The sequence below is a fragment of the Nyctereutes procyonoides genome, unplaced genomic scaffold, assembly GCF_905146905.1.
Source record: "Nyctereutes procyonoides isolate TBG_1078 unplaced genomic scaffold, NYPRO_anot_genome, whole genome shotgun sequence".
In the NCBI taxonomy this organism is placed as follows: domain Eukaryota; kingdom Metazoa; phylum Chordata; class Mammalia; order Carnivora; family Canidae; genus Nyctereutes; species Nyctereutes procyonoides.
The window spans coordinates 1,056,035-1,074,646 of record NW_026575128.1 but is presented as its reverse complement, the minus strand read 5'-3'; the positions used below and the strand labels follow the sequence as shown (position 1 = coordinate 1,074,646).

General features: G+C 36.2%; 1 protein-coding gene across 6 annotated transcripts in view; it reads right to left on the bottom strand.

Annotated features, from left to right (window-relative positions):
• FOXJ3 (forkhead box J3) overlaps window positions 1-18,612 on the bottom strand; it is a 141,291-nt gene that overhangs the window by 51,704 nt on the left and 70,975 nt on the right. For all 6 annotated transcript variants that reach the window (XM_055341645.1, XM_055341647.1, XM_055341642.1 and 3 more), the window contains exon 5: window positions 2,663-2,746. In XM_055341645.1, coding sequence (XP_055197620.1) covers window positions 2,663-2,746 — 84 coding nt within the window. The remainder of the gene's footprint in view (window positions 1-2,662; window positions 2,747-18,612) is intronic.

Here is an 18,612-nt window from a genome sequence, read left to right as displayed (position 1 = left end):
GATTTCAGCTCAGGTCATAATCTCAGAGTCCTGAATCAAGCGCCCTCAGGCTCACACCTGCCTAAGATTAAGGACCCTGCTTAAGATTCTCTCTCTGCCTCTCCCTCCTTGCTCACTTGCTCTTTCTAAAACAAACACAATTTTTTTTTAAGTTTCAACTTATGGGGTGTCTGGGTGACTCGGTTAAGCGTCTGACTTTGGCTCAGGTCATGATCCCAGGATCTGACAGAGTCCTACATCAGGCTCTCGGCTCAGTGGGGAGTCTGCTTCTCCCTCTACTCCTCCCCCCACCCCGCCTGGCTTGTGATGGCTCTTACACACTCTCTCAAATAAAATCTTTTTTTAAAAAGTTTCAATTGATGGCTCATGTTTAGTTTTTAAGAAGACTTTAAACTTATAAATATATTCAGAACCATCATTATTTGACTATCATATGCATTTCCTTAGATAAATCCCAATGGTCATTTAAAATACAATCTCTGTTCTAATAAAACTACTACCTTCCTTCAACTCCCCCCCCAAAAAAAACCCTCTAAATGAAAAATACAAACGTAACTAGTTTGTCAGAGCAAGAAATGATATTTTGTAAAAAGACTGCCTTTCAGAATATTTATTAAACAATATCTGTCTGCCTGATTATATGTAGTTTGTTTACAGCTAGAATCTTTCAATATAGTTCCTCTCCTACAGTAGCAACCAATACAGAGCTCAGGCCAAAATAATTATCGATAGTACTAACCAAAAGACTGGCTATCTTATGAGACTACACTACAAAGGTAAGTTGTTGAAACTTTTACATGCTTTTCAATTCAAAATGAGGATAAAAAGATAAACAGTAGAAAATACAGGTCCAAAATATACATTCAAGAATACATGCTTTGTATATAAAACATACTTCTGAAATCTGAATCCTTTATTTCTATGAATTTCCACTGGAAAACGGGTAATTAGGTCTTCGGGGAAAAAAAATTACTCTCAAAAGTAAAGAGTGGTTGCTCTAAGAACTATGAAACAAGGTAATAATATTCAGAGTTGATATCCAAAGGAATGCACAGTTGTCAATCCGCCTACCAATTCAAATTTCCAAAAATAATTCAAGTTCCAGGAACTTCAAAAGAAGAGAACAAATGGGAGAAGACCATGATTCCTCAGCTTTCCAAGATATACATGCTGTTGATGCCGTGGGTTGACAACGTGGATAGTTCTCCTCTTCCTTCAAATTCTTGCAATAGATGCTAAATGTTTTCTACCCCATGTCCTCACACAATTAAAGTCCACGTGCTAAGTCTCTTTTAAAAGGCAGAATTTGGAGGACAGGAATTAAGGTTCATTCCTTCTCAAACCATTACATACATGGTTCATCAACATCTCAGTCTTAAAACTTACCAGAAGACCATCTCACCAATACTAAACTTTAATTTCTTAAACTGGTATGTATAAAACCAAAAACCATTCTGGCCTAAGAGTTCACCTCTAATTCAATATAGATTAGTAGTGGAATACTGAATTCCCACCACCGGCTCCATAAATCTGCCTTACCAAATATCCCACGGCTGCTATACTTCACGAGCTTACCTGATCCCAACTTACACCCAGCGTAAGGTCCTTATCTTTGAGATTGGGAAGTTCTCTCTACCAGGAGTGGGGCTAAAACAAATTTATCTGACCAATTATTACCCAGTTTCCTTCATCTTATTCCCTTTGCCCCGATTTATTCTGCAAACATTACGATCTTATTATGAGCTGTGAAAAATACTAACACCGGAGATACAAATACATTTTCTCTGCTCTTAAGGGATCACAGTCCAGTGAAGGAGACAAATATAGAGACAAATAATTTCTACAAAGTGTGGGAAATTCTATTAAAAAAAACTGTAAAAATTCTACAAGAACACAAAGAAGTGAGGAAAAGTTTCACAAGATAGTTAACATCTGAAATGAGTCTTAAGGAATAGTAAGGTAGAATGGTGCATATATGTGTTTTAGTTGAGATGATGAAAATACAGATTGGTGAAAGCTGAAAGGTAAAGTTAATATCTGATGACAGCCAAACTGGACTAAAAGTATATTGCAACAAATAACTTAGGATATCAACTAGAGCTCCTTTTCTCTTCCACTCTTACAAATTAATTTTAACCACAAATTTACAAGAATGATCTTATACAAACAACCACCACAAATTTACAAGAATGATCTTATACAAACAACACATACAAACAGGATTTGGTACACAAAATTACTACTACATGGTTGGAAGCAGGAAAAAGCATTTTGAAGACAATCAGGAAAATTCAATATAATCAGACTGATTGCCTGCAGTGAAAGGCAGTAACTTTGTTACATAAAACCAGTCTACAATGTTGTAGATACGGAGGAAAGGACACCAAATTAAAATTCAAGAGACCTGGATTCAAGTCTCACATTAGCTGTGCCCTAATTACAAAACAAACTTTTTATGTAATTCCTAAACTGCCTACCTCAGTCAAGGGGCTGTTAAAAGCAAATAAAATGAGTCTGAAAGTGCTTTCAAACAACAGAAATGCTATACAAATAACATATTACCTTCATTAAGGTTGTACTTGTTATACTGGAAATGAATTTAAAAACCTGTATTACTGACATAAACCCTACCATACTAAATTTGTGATGAAGAGCTTTTTACCCGTTCTACAGATCGTGCTCTCTTCTTTGGCCGAGTAGGCAGCGCATCTTCCTTCGGATTGGTGTCTATTGCCCAGTAGGACCCCTAAAGGTAAAGACAGAAATCACATTAACAGTATATTACAGCAACCCCATACCATTAAAAATGGATTTTTATAATCCTCTGCTCCAAAAGCAAACATTCTGCAGATACAACAGTGGAAAAGTAGCATAAGAAGATAAACTAGCTTCGAGAAAAGTAAAGTTTATATGAAGAAAAAAAAGTCCATTTACAACTAGATTATTACAGGAGAAAAAAATCGTAATCTGAAGTATCAAGGTCTGAGAACTTCTGGCACAGCCAAAGTGCAGTGCAATGAACACACTTTTAAAATATATTCGATTCTTAATTGGACACAAATATGGTAACTACAACATATGACATTCAAGTCTAATAGAGTTTTATGTATAAAGAGACTACACTCTGGGACCTCACAAATCCAAATGGTAAGTTAAACAACTTACAAGGACAAACTGCCTGAACACATTTTATATAATAAATGCATCCTGGGAAGCAATGGTCTGTACATAAATCTTTTATTGCTTATTCTATGACAACTTTTTAAATATTTATCCTCTCTTAGAAACAACTTCTTAGACTACTCATTTGAAAATACATATTTAGCACCGTGTTCTAGGCACTCAGAAACTGTGATTCCTTTAAAAAAATATTTGAAAAGTATACCATTTGCACATTATTTTTTTTAAAGATTTTATTTTATTTATGAGAGAGGGGGGGGGGGGGCAGGCACAGAGACACAGGCAGAGGGAGAAGCAGGCTCCATACAGGGAGCCTGATGTAGGACTTGATCCTGGGACTCCAGGGTCATGTCCTGGGCCGAAGGCAGGCACCAAACCGCTGAGCCACCCAGGGATCCCAGCATTTGCACATTATTATACAGATGAAGAAACCAAAGCTCAAAAAAAGAAATGGTCTGTTCAACCAAGGGTATTGAGAACCAGGACCAGAATCAAGGTCTTAACTTCCTTTCTTGCTCAGTTACTTGTTTACACACACACACAAACACACACACACTCACTCTTGAGGGAGGAGGGCAAGGAATGAAGGAGAGAGTAAGAAAAGGAAAGAAGGGAGAGATGCATTTCAGCTTCCCAGGCTCCTTTTACAGGCAGTATTTGACAATGAGGGGAAATAAAGCGCTCATCTACCAATCCTCAAACTTTGTGCCCAATATCAATTAGCTGCTTAGAGTTTTTTAAGCATACCATGTCCTTTCACACAGCTCTGCCTGCCCTACATGCTGATCTCACGGCCTATAATATCTACCCTACCACTGACAACCTCACATTATACCTTCAAAATTTAGCTCAGATCTTATCTAAAGGAATCCTTCCTCTGATCCTCCTACTATCCTTAAAAACTCATGACTCTCTCCCTCTGTAAGATCTCCATACCATTTAGACAACTGATTGCAATTAACATTTATAAACTTATTTATAGGTTTATATCCTTTCCGGGCTGAGTTCCTGATGGTGGAAACTCATTTCTATGTCTACTGTGCCAGGCACAATGTCAGACAATAGTAAGTACTCAATAAACAGCTGAAATGGGAAGAAAAAAATGTGAACAAACTGTGTCAACAATTTTAAGAGTACAGGGCATCATACCATGCCTTCCCAGATCCTAGTGTAAGCTGGTACCTGAACTTAGCACTCATTTCATCACCCAGCCATTACCAGAAGATTTCTTCCATATCTTTTCAAAGTAGTCACTGCAGTTTCAGCTAATGAGTCTACCAGACCTGACATAAGCCTGCTAACAACCATGTAATAAAATGTACATGTTACAGAAATTAAGCACCAAAAATGAAAACAATTTTAAGTTCAGCTAGCAAGTTTCCAAATAAACAAAGGAGGAAAAAAGTTTTATACTCAGTTGTTACATAAGTTGATAAATAAACAGGAAGAAAAATAACCAATGCTCATCGGACAATAGTTTAAAATCCACTATTCATGGAAATGACAAATTTCCAGTGTTTAGTATTGTTTTTCATGGGATTTATGTATTAACCTGGGGAAACCACTCAGTGTTCATACACCAGACTGACTTATTGTTAAACATTTTAATAAAACCATAAAAAAGTATACTTCCACACAAAATATGATTGGCTATAATTTATCACAAATATATCAAGAGGGCAGCCCCGGTGGCACAGCGGTTTCGCGCCGCCTGCAGCTCAGGGCGTGATCCTGGAGACCCGGGATCGAGTCCCACATCAGGCTCCCTGCATGGAGCCTGCTCTTCCCTCTGCCTGTGTCTCTGCCTCTCTCTCTAGCTGTGTCTCTATGAATAAATAAAATCTTAAAAAATATATATATATCAAGAAAAAATTGTTCATAATCTGAACTATTCAGGATATACTAAAAAACCCTAAATGCCCAAATGCAAACACAAACAGTTGAAATTATCCACAAAAGAAACTGTACAATCTGGACACCTGCTTAGCTCAGTCGGTTGAGGTTTGCATTAAATTTGCATTAAATAACCTCAACATCTCCCTTCACAGATCAAAACCACAAGATACCACTTCACACCCATTAGAAGGCCTATTAGGAAAAAAAGACAAAAAACAGAAAACAGCAAGTGTTGGCAAGGATGTGGACACCCTGGACCCCTTACACATCACTAACGGAATGTAAAATGGTGCAGCCACAGTGGAAAATAAGTGGCAGCTCATCAAAAAATTAGTATGATCCATCAAGTCTACTTCTAGGTAGATACCTAAAAGAACCAGAAGGACCTGAACAGATATTTGTATCCTCATGTTCATAGTAGCAGTATTCATAATACCTAAAATGTAAAGCAATTCAAAGGTCCATCAATAGATGGATAAATAAAATGTGATATATATTTTTTTTTCAATGGGAAATTATTCAGTCTTTAAAAGGAAGGAAATTCTGGGGCACCTGAGTGTCTCAATAGGGAAAGCGCCCAACTCTTGGTTTCAGCTCAAGTCATGATTTCATGTGTTGTGAGGTCAAGCCCCATGTGGAGCTCTGCACTCAGAGAGGAGTCTGCTTGAAGATTCTCCCCCTCTGCCTCTCCTAATTGACTCTAAATCCTTTGATTCTCTAAAATAAGTCTTTTAAATAAATAAAAAGAAAGTCTGATATATGTATGCTGTAACATGAGTGAACGATGAAGACATCATGCAAGCTAAGTGAAGTCAATCACAAAGAGAGAAATATTGTATAATTTCACTTAAAATAGACAAAGTCACAGACACAGACAGTAGAATGGTGGCTGCCATAAGGTGGGGGATGAGAAGATGAGGAATTACCACTTAATGGTTATAGTTTCAGTTTGGAAAGATGAAAATGTTTTAGAGATGGATGGTGGTGATGATTGTACAACAATGGTAGTGTATTTAATTCCACTGTACTATATATACTTAAAAAATAGTTAAAATGGGGCAGCCCTGGTTGCGCAGCAGTTTAGCGCCGCCTGCAGCCCAGGGCGTGATCCGGGAGACCCTGGATCGAGTCCCACGTCAGGCTCTCGGCATGGAGCCTGCTTGTCCCTCTGCCTGTGTCTCTGCCTCTCTGTCTCTATGAATAAATAAATAAAATCTTTAAAAAAAAAAAAAAGGTTAAAATGGTAAATTTTATGTTCTGCCAAGCCACACAAAGGTTACCTTTGTTCTTCCTTATTAAATATTTCTCACAGAAACTGAACTGCCCAGATACAGGCTATCAACAAACACATTCCACTCAATTTCTTCTCAGAGTAAGGCCTGCACTCAGCAAGTTGCACTCTAGACCCATATATGACAAGAAGGAAACAACAGTTTTTTCATGTGGTTTTATTTTTAAAAACGACTTCAATGGAGCATGTATTCTTTTAAATAAAGCACACCTATTTTAAGTATACAGTTCAAGGAGTTCTGGCAAATGTACACATTCATGCAACACCAAAACCAAGATGCAGAACATTCCCATCACCCTAAAAGGCACCTTTGTGTGGCTTGGCGAGCAATTCTCTTTCCTTTGCCCCCACCTCCATCCCATACAACCACTGACCTGTTTTCTAATATTATAAATTAGTTTTGCCTTTTCTAAAATTTCACATAAATGAAATTAGCCTGTCAAACTGTTTTCAATGCCCACTAGCAATATATGAGGTCAGCTGCTCTATGTCCTTGCCCACACTTGGCATTTTAAGTCTTTTACAATTATAACCTATCTAGTGAATATTATAATTGTACCTCACTGATTTTCATGTTATTTCCCTAATAAACGATAGTAGGCAGCATCTTTGCATGTGCTTGCCATCCATTTTTCATCCAAATTTTGCCCATATTTTATTTGGGTTTTAAGACTGGATTATTTGCATTATAAGAGTTTTTAAAATGCTTTTTGATTAACAAAAGATATAATATATTCTATCTAATATTTTTTCCCAGTCCGTGGTTGTCTCCTCGTTTTTGAAATAGCATCATCTGAGGAACAAAAATCTCAAGTTCGAAAGTACAATTTATCGGGGCACCTGGGTGGCTCAGCCTTTGGCTCAGGTCCCGATCCCAGGGTCCAGGGATCGAATCCCACATCAGGCTCCCTGTAGGGAGCCTGCTTCTCCCTCTGCTTATCTCTCTGCCTCCCTGTGTCTCTCACGAATAAATAAATAAAATCTTAAAAATAAAGAAGTCCAATTTATCAATTTTCATTTTGTGGTTTGCACTGTTTCTTTTTTTTTTTTTTTAATTTTTATTTATTTACGATAGTCACAGAGAGACAGAGAGAGAGGCAGAGACACAGGCAGAGGGAGAAGCAGGCTCCATGCACCGGGAGCCCGACGTGGGATTCGATCCAGGGTCTCCAAGATCGCGCCCTGGGCCAAAGGCAGGCGCTAAACCGCTGTGCCACCCAGGGATCCCTGATTGTTTCTTTTAAAAAAATATACTTGGTTACTAAAACATACAAATATTTGCACCCATGTCTTTTTTTTTTTTAAAAAAAAAATAAAGGTTATCTATTTGAAAGAGTTAGCAAGAGAGCACTGAAGCAGTGGCAGAGGGAATGGGAGCAGCAGACTTCCCCGCTGAGCAGAGAGCCTGGAGTAAGGTTCGATCTCAGGACCCTGGGATCATGACCTGAGTGGAAGGCAGATGTCCAACCGACTGAGCCACCCAGGCACCCCTATTTTCACCCATGTTTTCATCTACATGTTTCATAAGATAATTTTAACCTTTATGTTAAGGTCTCTGATCCACTGAGGGTTAACTCTGTATGAGGCAAGGATCAATATAAAGTTTCCTTCCACCCACACCACTCCTTGGAAAGACTACATCCTTTTCCCACTGAATTACATTGGCACCTCTATCAAAAATCAGCTGAATACATACATGGGTCTATTTCTGAATTCTATCCTGTTCCACTGATCTACATGTCTATCCTTATACCAATACCTCTGTGTCTTAATTATTGTAGCTGTACAAAAAATCTTGAAATCTGGCACTACAAGTCCTAAAGTTTCCATTTTTCCAAAATTGTTTTTGCCTATTCTAGGTCCTTTGCATTTCCACATAACTATGAGAACCAGTTTGTCAGTTTAAAAAAAAAAAAATTCCATTAGGATTTTTATTGGGATTGCATAAACTCTATAAACCAATGGGGGAAGACTGACATCTAACAAGTCCTCTATTCCACAAACTCATAAACATGTTATAGCTCTCCATTTACCTAGGTTTTCTTTTATTCCTCTTGATAATGTTTTACAGGGTTTAGTGAACAGGTCTGCATTTATTTTGTTAAAATGTATCCCTAAAGTATTTCATGATTTTACAGGCTACTATAAACCGAATTGCTTTTGTTAACTTGCCGTTGTTCCTTGGTAATCTAAAAAAATTATATTGACCTTGTATCTTGTGACTTTGCTAAATTCACTTATTAGTTCTAGCAGTTTTTCCATAGCTTCTTTAGGATTTTCTACATATGCAATAATGTTGCTTGCAAATAAAGACACTTTCACTTAGTATTTTACAATTTGGATGTCTTTTTCTTGCCTTACTCCACTGGCTTGGACTTTTTTAAGATTTTATTTATTTATTTATTTATTCATGAGAGACACAGAGAGAGAGACAGAGAGGCAGAAACACAGGCAGAGGGAGAAGCAGGCTCCATGCAGGGAGCCCGATGTGGGACTCGATCCCAGGTCTCCAGGATCACGCCCTGGGCTGAAGGCAGGCACTAAACTGTTGAAGCCACCCAGGCTGCCCACTGGCTCGGACTTCTAATAGAATGTTGCATAACAGTGAACGCAAACATCCTTGTTTGTTCTCAATCTCAGAAGGAAAGCATTCAGTTTCTTATCATTAAATATGATATAAATTGTAAATTTTTGATAGATGCCTTCTTAATCAAATTAAGGAAATTCCTTTTTATTCCTAGTTTGCTGAATGAGTCTCAAAATTTTTTTTCTACATTTGAGATACAATTTTTCTGTTTTCTTCTACTATGTAGTGAGTTATATGTATTAACTGGCTTTCTAATTTTAACCTGCAACACATCCCTGGGACAAATTCCACTTGATCATGACATATTCTCCTTTTTATGTATCAATGAATTTAATTCGCTAATATTTTGTGAAGATTTTGGGTCTGTGTTCACAAAGGATATTGGTCTGTAGTTTTATTTCTTTGCCTGACTTTGGTATCACAGTAATGTTAAACTCGTGAAATGAGTTGTAAACTGCTCCTTCACTCACTATTTTTTTTAAAGTTTCTGGAAGATTGGCATTGGTTTTTCCTTAAATATTTTAGCTTCTGGTTTCATTGCTTTTATTTGTTCATTTTCCATTTTCTTGATTTCTAATTTTCCTGTTTCCTTCCACTTACTTTTCGAATTTGCTCTTATTTTTCTACCTTTTTAAGGTAAACTTGCGTAACTGATTTCACACCCTCCTGATTTTTCTAATTTAAAGCTATAAACTTCTTCCTTAACACTGCACTGGCTGCATGTCACAATTTTTTTTTTATTCTGCTCTCATTATCATTCGTTCAAAATACTTCTAACATTCTTATAATTTTTTTCTTTAACCCAGAGGTACTTTAGAAATGTACCATTTCATTTCTAGACATTTGCGGTTTTTTAAACATATTTTTGTTACAGATTTCTAATTTAATTCTACCAGTCAGAAAACATACTCCAAAATTTCACCCCTTAGTAATCTACTAAAACTTGTTTTCTGGCCCAGCCTATGGTCTATCTTGGTGAATACTTACTGTGCCTTTGAAAAGAATATACTGCCTTTTTTTTTCAAGATTTTTATTTATTCATGGGGGGGGGAGGGGAGGGAGGGAGGGAGGGAGGGAGAGAGAGAGAGAGAGAGAGAGAGGCAGAGACACAGGCAGAGGGAGAAGCAGGCTCCCCACAGGGATCCCGATGTGGGATTCTAACCTGAGGCCCCAGGATCATGCCCTGGGCAGAAGACAGGTGTTAAACAGCTGAGCCACCCAGGCTTCCTTCCCTATAATCTGCTTTTGATGAATATAGTATTTAGAGCCTTAAATACTTGTCTAATTGTTCTATTATTTGCTGAGAGAAAGATGTTAAAATATCGTCCTATAATTGTGGATTTGTCTGTTTCTCTTTTTAGTTCTGTTTTTTTGTTTTCTCTTTTTAGTTCTGACAGGTTTTTTTTGTTTTTGTTTTGTTTTTGGAAGCTCTAGCTTGTTGTTTTATCCAAGATATTATCTTTAAGTAATCTCCAACCAGTGCAGCAGGGCTTGAACTCACAACCTAGAGAGTAAGAGCCCATGCTCCATCGATGGACCCAGCCAGGAGCCCCAAGCAGCTGTTTTTTGGGGCACACACATTTATAATTCTTATATATTCCTGATGCAGAGGTCTTATTTTCTGCTACCTATATAATATGCTGTTAGGGTCACTCAATGACTTATCCATTTAGTTATAGTTCTTTTCAGCTCTACATTCTCATTGGTTCTTTTCATAGTTTCCATCTCTGTAATGAAATTCCCTATCTGTTCACTCATTCATTATTTGAATATACATTATTTTTATTCTTTCAACATGTTTATAGTATCTGTTTTGAAATTTGTGTCTACTAAATCCATATTCTGGGCCACTTGTTTACCTGATTCAGGAGCTGAGATAACTCCCAACACTTTCTGGTGCCATACTGACACCAATCTCTTTCATATCCTACCCTTTTAGGCTTTCTATGAATTTTTCCCTGAATAATCAATGCATCATGCTGGATTCCAACATAAGTACTACAATATTTAGAAGGTCATATGATATCCTGAAGAGAACATCTATCAATCCACATACGTGGATTTAAACCCCAGATATGGTTCAAGAATTTTGAACAAGATGGCAAACCTTTGATCTACTTTTATCTATTTCATAGAGTTATCATGACAATTAGCCCAAAGTATATACTAGGAAAACTAGTTATTACTATTTAACTATGAACAAGAAGTGTCCATGGGACAGAGAGGTTAGGTCATTTTAGAAATAACTTCTAGGATAAATAACAAGGAGAGTGGGAAACAAATTTATGAGATTTTTTTTTTAATTTATTTATTTACTATGGTCACATACAGAGAGAGAGAGAAGAGGCAGAGACACAGGCAGAGGGGAGAAGCAGGCTTCACGCACCCGGAGCCCGACGTGGGACTTGATCCCGGGTCTCCAGGATCGCGCTCTGAGCCAAAGGCAGACACTTAACCACTGGGCAACCCAGGTGTCCCTAAATCCAGATTTTCTGTAACATATAATACTATATTTATTATATCCAAGTTTTTCTGGTTTTGGAAATATATATACCAAAATACTCCTGAATATAACTAATTGTTCATCAACTGTCGTGCATAAAACTAAAACATCTACCCAAAAATACTCATTCCAAATTTCCAATCTCTATATATACGCTCTACTTTTTATTACTTCTGGTTCTTTAACTTATATTTTACTATCAAAAGGCAATACTGATTTCAGATTTCAAATATATTGAATAGATTTAACATATTATTACTTCTGGTTGTTCTTATATTTTCAAAATGCAGTACTTTTGAGATTTTTGATGGCCCAGGATTTTGGTGAAGGATAGCCATCTGTCCCGAAATTACAAAAAGCATTCTCATATTTGGTTTATAAACACCAAAAAGATTGAGGACTCTAACATTTTTTCCTGTATCATAGATTTCCTCCCAAGCACTTTTGTATACACATCTGACTTTAGGATTTGTCCTCTTACGAATTATCGAGTTTTGGTGCAGAAATATCATAAAAGATGAAAAATCTGTCACATTGCTTTATAGAAAAAAAACAGGATGATTTTGATTCTAGTCACAAAATACAACATGAAGATTTTCCTGTTGAATGACTAAAGGGATGAGAATATTACATTGTTTTTGTCCTCAGAAATCTATCAATAACTCAGTATCTTTTGAGAGTTTGGGAAGATATATCTAAGATATTATTAGATGGTGATTATAAACATGACAATTAGAGTCTGAAGTGTTGCTCTCTTTGTATTCATTTTTTTCATTCTACAGATAAAAATAAACCATCCTCCTTTGTCAATTTTCATCTTTGTCCTTACAGGCAGAAAAAAAAACCCCTAACTCTCACAATATATATTCAATGAAAGTTAAAAGGGGGAAAAATAAACTTAAAATGGCACCTATAGACTTTTATTATACATTCTTGAAAGTGTTTGGGCAACTCAATAAGAAAACTGAAGTATAACTGATGATTTCATTATTACATCATCCTTCTAGGTCATTCAATCATTCTTTTGTATTCTTCTGATTTTAATGTTTGGGCATATGGATAAAAACTGATGGGCAATGATGAAATAATAAAGGTGATGGAACCATTTCAAGATTTAGGAAAATTAAGATCAATAAAATTCTACAGAGACACCTGGGTAGCTGAGTGGTTGAGCGCCTGCCTTCAGCCCAGGGCATGATCCCAGTCCTGGGACAGAGTCCCCCATCGGGCTCCTCACAGGGACCCTGTTTTTCCCTCTGCCCATGTTTCTGCCTCTCTGTCTCTCATGAATAAATAAATAAAATCATAAATAAATAAATAAATAAATCTATGATGCATGTTATATTTATAAAAGAATCACATGGTAATTGCAAGATAGCATAAGTTCTATTCTTTAGAACCTAAAAAAAGGTTTTATTTGCAAGAGAGAGCACAAATGTGGGGGCGGGGTGGTGGTGGTGGGCAGAGGGAGGGAGAGAAGCAGATCCCCTACTGAGCAGGGAGCCTGAAGTGGGGCTGGATCCCAGAACCCCAGGATCATGACTTGAGCTGAGGGCAGATGCCCAATGGACTGAGCCACCCAGATGCCCCTCTTTTTAAAAAATACATAAATTTCCTATTTGTTCTTCAGAAGATTTCTAAGAAAGAATAAAAGTCATAAAATAATCATCTTTACAAATTAAAATTGCTCAAAACAGATACCTGAAAACTGAATTGGGTCCAATGGACCCTGATGATATACAAAGAGTTAAATATATATGAAACATTTACTCCTCTAGTATTTGATCACATATAGTTTTGCACTAATCAGTTAGTACTTTTTCTCATCTCCTACAATTTCTAAGGTAGAAGCATAAAAATATTTGCCAAATCTTACATTTTAAGGGCTGAAAAGGACCTATTACAACTATTACAACTTTCATTTGATTGCCAAAGAGACTTGTGCCTACAAAGGTTAAATGATTCTAAAAATTTATCTTTTCTTTTTTAAAAAAGACTTTATTTGAGAGAGAGCACACGCTTGTGCACACACACACAAGCAAGGGGAGGGAGACAGAAAAGCAGATTCCCACTGAGCTCAAAGCCTGACCTGGGGTTTGATCTTCTCACAACCCTGAAATCATAACCCGAGCTGAAATCAAGAGTGGATGCTCAGTGTACTGAGCCACCACCGGGGTGCCCCTCATCTTTTTTCATTTAACATTTGTTTTATTCCTACTTTGCACAAGAAAAAACAGATTAATAATAACAGTCAAAATATATTTAGTGAAGCTTAATATCAGAAAGTAAATGTAAGAACAAGCCATACCTGTACAAAACCTAAATATTTATCTAATCCACTACTGGGAAAATGACACATGCTGAATCACCCAAACTGGATAAACTTCTCCAACTATGGGCAGATATCAGAAAGGTAAACAACCTTTCTGTTAATGACAGTTCATGAAGGGTTGATCATGTGCTAGTCACAATGCTAGCACTAGGAATATAATACAGAGAAAGTCTCAGTCCTCAACTGTGGTGAAAGGGACAGAAAAGATACCTGGGTAATTAACTCTCACCACTTTCATGTCCCTGTTCAAAAGTCACTTTCTCAATAGGCTTAGCTTGCTTATTACTCTCTTGAAAATGGCAATCCACACTGAATCCACTTTATCCTACATATTTTTCTACAGCATTTTTTAAAAGATTTTATTTACTTATTTGAGGGGGAGAATAAGAGAGAGCATGAGCACAGAGGGAGAAGCAGACTCCCTATTGAGCAGAGAGAATGATGGAGGATTCAAACCCAGGACCCTGAAATGACCTAAGCAGATGCTTAACCAACTGAGCCAGCCAGGTGCCCATCTACAGCACCTTTATTATCTAACATTCTGTATCATTCTATATAATTTATGTATTTGTTTATTGTTACTCTCCCATAAGGCTGTAAGTTCCTCATGGGCATGGATTTTTTGTCTGTTCTGTTTCCTTATGTATTCAAAATACCTAAAATAATGACTAGCACACAGCAGGCAAATAAATAATCAGCAAGTGCTAAATGAGACAACTGAGCTAAATCTCAGGATGATCAAAAGCTCAAATGTGGAAGAAGGAAAAGGGAATAAAAACAATTTTAGAGGAAAGAGCTCAATTAGCATTTTTAACCTGGCATTCATGAACTCTCAGTCTATGCACAGGATTCAGGGACTACATGAAACTGGGTAAGGAGAAAACTCGGCATTTTCTTCCACTATGAATGTAAGAAACAAACAACAATATTAGAAATACCTAAAAATCAGTTTAATTCCTGTCACATTAATAGTTTCTATTTCAAAATGTCAGTCATTACTACTCATTACTCATTTCTACTTGTTATTTAATGCTATATTCCAAAAATAACAATGTGCTACCACATTCAATTTCATTATTTAATGTTTCTAAGGGAGCATATAGATTACTGTATCATAATGTTATAATATTTTTATAACTATTTTAATGTAACTGTTTATCTTTTCAATCCCGTATTCTAGTTTAAGCATTTAAAAATACTCTGAGAGGGGGTTCCAAGGCTTCAAAAGAACTGCCAAATGAAGCCATGGAATAAACTGTACAGAGAATCCTGGTACTAAAGTCAAAGATCTATGAGAGAGAATAAGAAAGAATCTGTACATTTGACTAGGTTAAAATAATTATTAAGACATGGTAAGAGAGGAGTCCAGACAGCTGAATTCTTTTTTTAATTTTTCTTTTGCTCCATTTGAATACTATTTATTTCCTTCAATATTTATGTGGCATGTTGATTTTAAGTTTTCTTGTAATTACTAATTCATAAACACCAAAAATTCATTTAAAATGTATTATATTAACCCATCCAAAATTCTAAGTCTTAATAGTCTTTAAAGTACTTACTTTTTAAATTCTCCATAAGCTGTCACAACAGGCAACACTAAAAAGTTATGCTAATATACAATTTATACTCACTCTTTTATATAGTGAAAGCTTTACACAGTAAAGACTAGCCAACAACTTCAAGAAATCTTTATCTCTAGGGGCACCTGGGTGGCTCAGTGGTTAAGTGTCTGCCTTTGGCTCAGGTTGTGATCCTGGGGTCCTGGGATTGAGTCCCACATCAGGCTCCCCATAGGGAGCCTGCTTCTCCCTCTGCCTGTGTCTCTGCCTCTCTCTCTGTCTCTCATGAATAAATAAATAAAATCTTTAAAAAAAATCTTTATCTCTAAATCTAATATACTGTATGAAATTCTGTTTATAAGTGATTTTCCTACCAGAAATTTTACCAGACCAGAAATTTTAATGGTAGTGATCTTATTCATCCTTAGATCTCCAGAGCCAAACAATAACTAGCAAAAGCTGTAACTTAGTAAGTGACTGCCAAACTTAACTCCAAAAAATGTCTTATTTATAAAATAATTAAAACATTCAGAACATCCCAGAGCTAAACAGGGCTTATTACATTCTGTAGCTCTACTTTTATATATAGCCAGCATTTTACTCAAGTTAAGAGGAATAAAAGATGCTCACAGACTGAAAGATTTAATATTGTTAAGATGGCAATATGCCCCAAAGTGATCTCTAATTCAACACAATCCGTATCAAAATTGCAGTCAGTTTATTTGCAGAAACTGACAAGCTGATCCAAAAATAAATAGGTATGTGACCCAAAACAGGCAAAACAATCTTGGGGAAAAAAAACAAAGTTGGGAAGATTCATATCTCCTAATTTTAAGACTTACTATGAAACTATAGTAATTTGAATTAAGAGTCTAGGAAAAAAAATAAATGTATTTTATGGTCAAATGGTTTTCCACAGAATGAGATAAAACAACAGGGAAAGAATAGTCTTTTCAACAAATGGTCCTGGGAACACTGGGTATCAACATGCAAAAGCATGAATTTGGGCCTCTTACCATCATGCATAAAAATTATTCCAAAATGGATCAGAGATCTAAATGTAAGGGCTAAAACTATAAAACTCTGGGGAAAGAAGTGCAAATCCTCATGATTTTGGATTAATGACTTCTTAGATATGACACCAAAAGTATAAGCAACCAAAGAAAAATTGATAAATTTATCAACAGACACTATCAAGAAAGTGAAAACACAGCCTGCACAATGGAAGGAAATCCACAAAACATATAATACAGGATTTGTATCTAAAATATATAATGAACATGTAAAATTCACTAATAAAAAGACATCCTGTTTTAAAAATAGCCAAAGGACCTAAAGAGACATTTCTCCAAAAGAGATATACAAATAGCAAATACACATATGAAAAAACAAGCATTATCATGTCCCATTATAGAGCAATGAAAATCAAACTTGTCACAGAATGAGATACCACTTCACACCCACTGGGATGGCTATAATTAAAAAGATGTAATAAAAAGGGTTGGTAAGGGTATGAAAAAACTAGAAGCCTCATAATTGTGAGAATAATTGTGAGAATATAAAATAGTGTAGCTCCTGTGGAAAATTTTATATGGCAGTTCCTCAAAAGATTAAACATATGATCTCAGCAATTCCACTCCTACAAAAATGAAAATATTATACAAAAGCTTGTACAAAACTGATCACAACAGAATTCTCATAATAGCCAAAATAGAAACAACCCAAATGTCCATCAAATGAACAGATAAACAATTGTGATATATCCATACGGTGGAGTATCATTCAGTCACAAAAAATGGATGAAATACTGATACATGCTACAACATAGGTGGCCCTGAAAAACTTAGGCTGACTGAAAGACGACACAAAAGGCCACAAATTACATGACTCCATTTATACAAAATGTCCAAAATAAATCCATAGAAATGGAGAATGAAGTGGGAATGACTATTAATGATGACAAGGTTTCTTTTGGGGTAATAAAGTAAAAATGTCCTGAAATTAGATAGTGGTGATGGTCCCACAACTTTGCAAATATGCTAAAAACCACTGAATCATATGATGTTTTTAAAGGGTGAATTTTATGGTATGTGAATTTTAAAAGTACTTTAATTAAGGAAAACAGGAGTCATGGAGCTCTGATTTAATACAGTGGTATGCCCAACACAGTCAAATGCCACTTTTCACAAAACAAAGTCAGTGGTATTGCCCAAAAAGAACTCAACTCCCTTGATTTGTAGCTGTTTCCTGGCTTTCCTTTGGACCATGTCAATCTTTGATAAATATTCTAAACAGTCATTAATGTCAGAAAAAGCCAAGTAGTTCATCCACTTTAAGAATTCCAGATTCTCTTGGATTCAAAGTATAAGTGAATTAGTGTAAAATGGAATAGTCTTGACCCTGCCTTCCTGACCAAAAGAGTAAAAAAGATGCAAAGTGACAATTTCTAAACATCTAAAAACCAGCCTTAATTGAAAATAACTAAAGAATTAATGTATAATTAGAAAAGTTTCCTTAAGAAGAACCCAACACTGGGGGAACTGAGTGATTCAGTCAGCTAAATGTCCAACTCTTAATTTTTGGCTCAGGTCAATCTCAGGGCTGTGTGATTAAGCCCCACTACTAGGCTCTGCATCAGTGGAGAATCTGCTTGAGATTCTTTCCCTCTGCCCCTCCCCCTGCTCAAATACACTCTCAATCTCTCTTTGTAAAAGTAAGTAAATCTTTAAAAAAAAAAAAAAAAAACCACAAAACCAGCTACTACTTAACTAGGAAAAGACAAACATCATTCTTACAATAAATGTTTAAGCATCTGTTATGTACAGATACTATGCTAGGTGCTATGGGGATATGAAGATGTCAAAGACCCAATCTTTATTTTTTTTAAGTTTTATTTAAAGCAATCTCCACACCCAATGTGGGGCTTGAACTCATAAGCCTGAAATCAAAAGTCACATGCTCCTCCAACTGAGCCAGCCAGATGCCCCTCAAAAATCCAATCCTGGTCAACAAAAAAACACAACAGATTAGAACAGGTCAAAACACAGATGCCTACATCATTTAAGAACTATAAAAGTTGTATGCTCAAAAGGCTATGGTAATAAAAAGAAAAGACGTGAAAACAGGGAAAAAGCAAGAAAAAAAAAGGTGAAACAGAGAAAAAGAACTGTTACTGTCTTTCAGAGTAATGCTGACATTTGAACTGACCACCAAAGGATGAATAAGACGGAAAGAAAGACTATCTTAAATAGTCTAAGATACAAT